At 60.8% G+C, this 4,436-nt stretch overlaps 1 protein-coding gene across 1 annotated transcript; it reads right to left on the bottom strand.

Moving 5' to 3' along the window:
- Window positions 1–397: 397 nt before the first annotated feature.
- Window positions 398–4,289, bottom strand: LOC103799163 (syntaxin-3-like). Its single transcript, XM_009071464.1, has 9 exons — window positions 4,218–4,289; window positions 4,035–4,134; window positions 3,872–3,946; window positions 3,677–3,744; window positions 2,677–2,785; window positions 2,328–2,401; window positions 2,111–2,245; window positions 1,009–1,119; window positions 398–487 (listed from the first exon to the last, which is right to left on the bottom strand). Exons 1-9 carry the CDS (start codon window positions 4,236–4,238, stop codon window positions 398–400), a joined length of 783 nt encoding a protein of 260 aa, XP_009069712.1. The 5' UTR covers window positions 4,239–4,289.
- Window positions 4,290–4,436: the final 147 nt, after the last annotated feature.

Below are 4,436 nucleotides of genomic sequence, written 5' to 3'. Positions count from 1 at the left end.
AGCACAGCACCCTGAGCACCACAGACCCCTGAGCAGTGCAGACCCCTGAACACCACAGACCCCCAAGCAACATGGACCGCCAAGCACTGCAGACCCCAAAGAATCAGCCCCTGGGCAGTGCAGACCCTTGAGCACCATGAACCTCCAAGCACCACAGATCCCCAAGCACTGCAGACCTCAAAGAACACAGAGCCCTGAGCACCACCATCCCCCAAATACCACACACCCCCCGAAGACCACCAACCAGCAAGCACCAGCACCCAGCTCCAAACCCAAGCACCAGAGTCCCCCCAAACAGATGATGGTGGCAACACCCCAGCTGTCCCCAGGGCACTGTGTCCCCTCTGGGGCGGGGGTGTCTCCTCTCCCCCAACACTTACAGACCACCCCCTAGGGGCTATTTTGTGTTCAGCCCCACTGAGAGTCCAATGATGAGGGCAACTGTCCCCAGCAAGAGCACCACCACTGCCACCAATATCAGCAGCTTCTGGGGAGGGGAGACAGGGGACAGTGTCACTTGTCCCATGTAGGGGGTCATGGGGAGCCCAGAAGAGCCAGAGATGGAACAGGGCAGGAGGGGCTGAGCTCTCACTAGCTCATCAAACCTAAGGGTAGGAGGGGGCTTGGTGTGGTGGGGGGACAGAAGGGGACGGAGCTGCCAATCCTTCGTGAGGGGGGGAATAGGGACACAGTGGGTGGCTGAGGGTCTCTGGGAGGAGGTGGGAGTCATTGGGGTCAGCTGGGGTGGCTAAGGGACATGACGGATTGCTGGGGGACACAAGGTGGCTGCAGGACATGAGGAGTGGCTGGGGCACATGAGGAGTGGCTGGGGGACATGAGAGGTGGCTGGGAGACACAAAGGGATCTCAGGACTGCTGGAAGATATGGGGAGCTGCTGGGAACAATGGGTGATGTGAAGGCACACTGAGGGCCAGCGAGGGACACTGGGTGTGGCTTTGGGACACTGGGGGCCTTGCAAGGGACACTGGGGCTGGTGGTCCATCTCACCCTCCTGGCCTCACTTTGGTACTTCACAGCCTTTTTGGTGTCAGCCACAGCTCTCTCCACGAAGCCAACAGACTGGTCCATGTTGTTCTCTATGCGGTCAATCATGGATCCCTATGCAGCACGGGGGAACAGAGGGGAGGGGGACACTGAGAGCACCCAGGGGTGCTGGCACCCACCCACTCTGTGTGCCTGGCCCTGGTACTGGAGTGCCTTCATGGCCTGCTGCCTCGCCTGCTCCATGTGCTTGGCTGTGTGTGGCGCGTGCTGCTCCACATTACTCCCCCTGGGGGGACAGGAGAGGGGACAGGCTCGGTGGGGACACTGGGACACCATCCCATGGCATGTGGCATGGCCCCACACGCAGGTACTCACCCGTTCCCCAGGGCACAGGGTGGCTCCTTGCATGGCATGGGAGGACAGAGAGGGTCTGAGCCCTGCCACCCCGCACAGATCACTAGTGGCCCCCAAGGGGGCATGTGTGCTGGTCACCACACGGATGTTTCACCCCTGTGTGGGTCACTGTGCCACTCTGTGGTCACATACAGGTGGGTGTGTTGCTCTGTGGCACTCTCTGGCACATGGAGCACTGAGCAGCTCAGTGTGGCAGTCCCTGCTTGTCCCCATGACCTCATGCACAGTTCCCTGCTCATCCCTGTGACTGCATTGGATCCCTCCTTGTCCCTGTGCCGAGGTCCTTGCTCATCCCCACTGACCCCATGCTTGGGCCACTGCTGGTCCCCATGCACAGGTGCCTGTTTGCCCTTGTGCACAGGTCCCTGTGACCCCATGTGTGTGTCCTTGCTTGTCCCTGTGACCCCATACACAGATCCCTGCTGGTCCCCATGCTCAGGTCCCTGTTGCCCCTGTGCACAGGGCCCTCTGACCCCATGTGTAGGTCTCTGCTGGTCCCCACAACCCCACGTATGGGTCCTTGCCTGTCCTCATGCTCAGGTTCCTGCCCCTCCCCATGACCCTACACACAGTTCCCCACTCATCCCCACGACCCCACGAGTGAATCCTTGCTCACCCCATGACTCCATGCTGGGATCCCTGCCAGCCCCCACAACTCCGTGCAGCTCCACCTGTGCCCAGTGCCCCATACCTGATTCTCCACCAGCATGGCAATGTCCATGAACATGTCATGGAGCTCCTTGATGCTGCTCTCCAGGCGCACGATGTCCTTGTGCCGCCCCTCAATCTCGCTCAGTGCCTGCTTCGAGATCTGCGAGTCCATGATCTGCAAGGTGGCAAGAGGAGCTGTCAGCCTGGCCCTGTGTCCCCCCATGTCCCCCCACGCCCCTCAGGACAGCAGGGCTCACCCCCGAGGTGAAGATGGAGGGGTTCCCACTCTCCAGCATCTCCTCCAGCTCCTCGTCCGTAGTGTTCTTGCCGGCTGCAGGCACGTGGGGATGGGGTGGGATCAGGCTGCGCCCACTCCGGGGAAAAGGGTGGGATCTGTGCATCATAGCTCCACCCCTTCCTCAAAGAGGTGTGGTCTATAGCAGATGGCTCCACCCACATCACCATACAGGGTAAATAGTCACTGTCTGGTCCCACCCACATCCCCAGGTGGGGGGGTTTGTATGAATTAGCCTCACCCACTCCTGGAGTGGGCGGAGTCTGATGATCAGGCCCCTCCCAGCCTACAAGGGGGTCGTGGTCACTCACTGATCTCCAGCTGGCGCTGGATCCTGCCCTTGCTGCGCTCCCGAAAATCCACCTGAGCCTCGTTATACTTGGTCATCACATCCACAAACTTGCGGGACAGGACTGAATGCTGGGGACAGGGACAAGCGTGTGGGAGTGGGGACAGCCTAGGCATGGCATGTCCCAATCCCGGGGACAGGGATGTGGGGATGGGGACACAGATGTGGGAATGTGAACAGGGATGGGGGGGTGGGGATAGCCCAGGCATGGCATGTCCCAACGCTAGGGGACAGGGACAGGGTTGTGGGGCTGGAGACAGCTCTGGGTATGGCGTGTCCCAACCCCCAGGGACAAGGATGTGGGGATGGAGACACCCCACACATGGCACCTCCCCAGTCCCCGGGGACAGGCCAGTGCTGGGGACAAGGGACTGGGGACAAGGGGCTAGGGACACCCCAGGCATGGCATGTCCCAGCCCTGGGAGACAAGACCCAATGCTGGGCACAGGGACAGGGACATGGAGCTGAGGACCCTCTGGGCATGGCAAATCCCAATCCCTGGGGACAGGACCCAGTGCTGGGGACCAGGACAAGAGAGACCCTGGGCATGGCCTATCCCCAGGGAACAGGACCAAGGACAGAGGTGTGACACTGGGAACTCCCTCAGCCCAAGGGTTGGGGTGCTGCAGATGGGGACAGGGAGTCAGAGCAGTGACACTCCAGGCATGGCATGCCCCCAACCCCAGGAGACAGGGCAGGATGAAGTCCTGAGCATGGGACAGCATCACAAGACCCATGGGAGCAAGGATGTGGTATGTCCCAGCCCAGGGGGGACAGGACAGAGCATTGGGGACAGGGCAGAGGGACATGAAGTCTGGGGAGCACAGGGTGCTGCTGGGGACAGAGAGGGAAGACTTGGGGACACCAGGACATGCCATATCCTCAGCCCATGGGGGACAGGGTGGGGTGAGGCACTCAGGAATTGGGGACACTGGATGGAGACAGCCCTGTGAGTGTCTCACCTGGGACTTGCGTATCCGGAGGTCGGCAGAGGATCGTTCCTCATCCTGCTCGATGTTCCTCTCCATACCTGCAGAGAGCCAAACCCCAATCCATCAGGGCCCTTCCCACTGCCATCCCCCCTGATCTCAGTGCCCTCAGCATACCCCTGGGGGCAGGGACAGCTGTGACACAGTGGTGGGGACACAGCCACTCACTTTTCAGCTTGTTCCGGACGCTGTTGGCCATTTTCTTGATCTCTGCCGTCAGCTGCTCCAGGTCATCTTTGGTCTCTGCGGGATCATGGATGTGAGCCACCACAGGAATGTCCCCAAGAAGTGTCCCCATGACCCAGGGAGGGGACACTGCCCCCACACTCACTCTGCTCCGGGATGGGGGCTGAGAGGATGATGCTGTAGAGTTTCTTGGCTTCCTCCACGTTCTCTGAGATCTTGTCGATGTTTTGCCGTGTCTCCTCGATCTAAACATTCCAAGAAGGAATTTTGGGAGGGGTTAGGAGGTGACCCTGTGCCCCACCTCACTCCCGTGCCCACCCCACTTTACCTCAGAGAAGAACTCATCCATGAACGCCGTGTTATCCACGGCGATTTCCAGCTCCTCCTCATCGTCTGCATCCTGCTTCTGTGGGATACAGCACTCAGCACCCTAACCAGCCCCCCCCGGGGGTGGCAGCCACCAGCCAGGGGTGGGGGTGGACACAGGGGGGATGTGGTGGCACAGGGAGGGACATCTGCAGCAGGGGGGGAGGGCAGGGGGGCCGAG

This window comes from Acanthisitta chloris, unplaced genomic scaffold (genome assembly GCF_000695815.1).
Source record: "Acanthisitta chloris isolate BGI_N310 unplaced genomic scaffold, ASM69581v1 scaffold27503, whole genome shotgun sequence".
Lineage (NCBI taxonomy): Eukaryota > Metazoa > Chordata > Aves > Passeriformes > Acanthisittidae > Acanthisitta > Acanthisitta chloris.
Note: the sequence above shows the minus strand (reverse complement) of the source record. Positions and strands in the feature narration are given on the sequence as shown.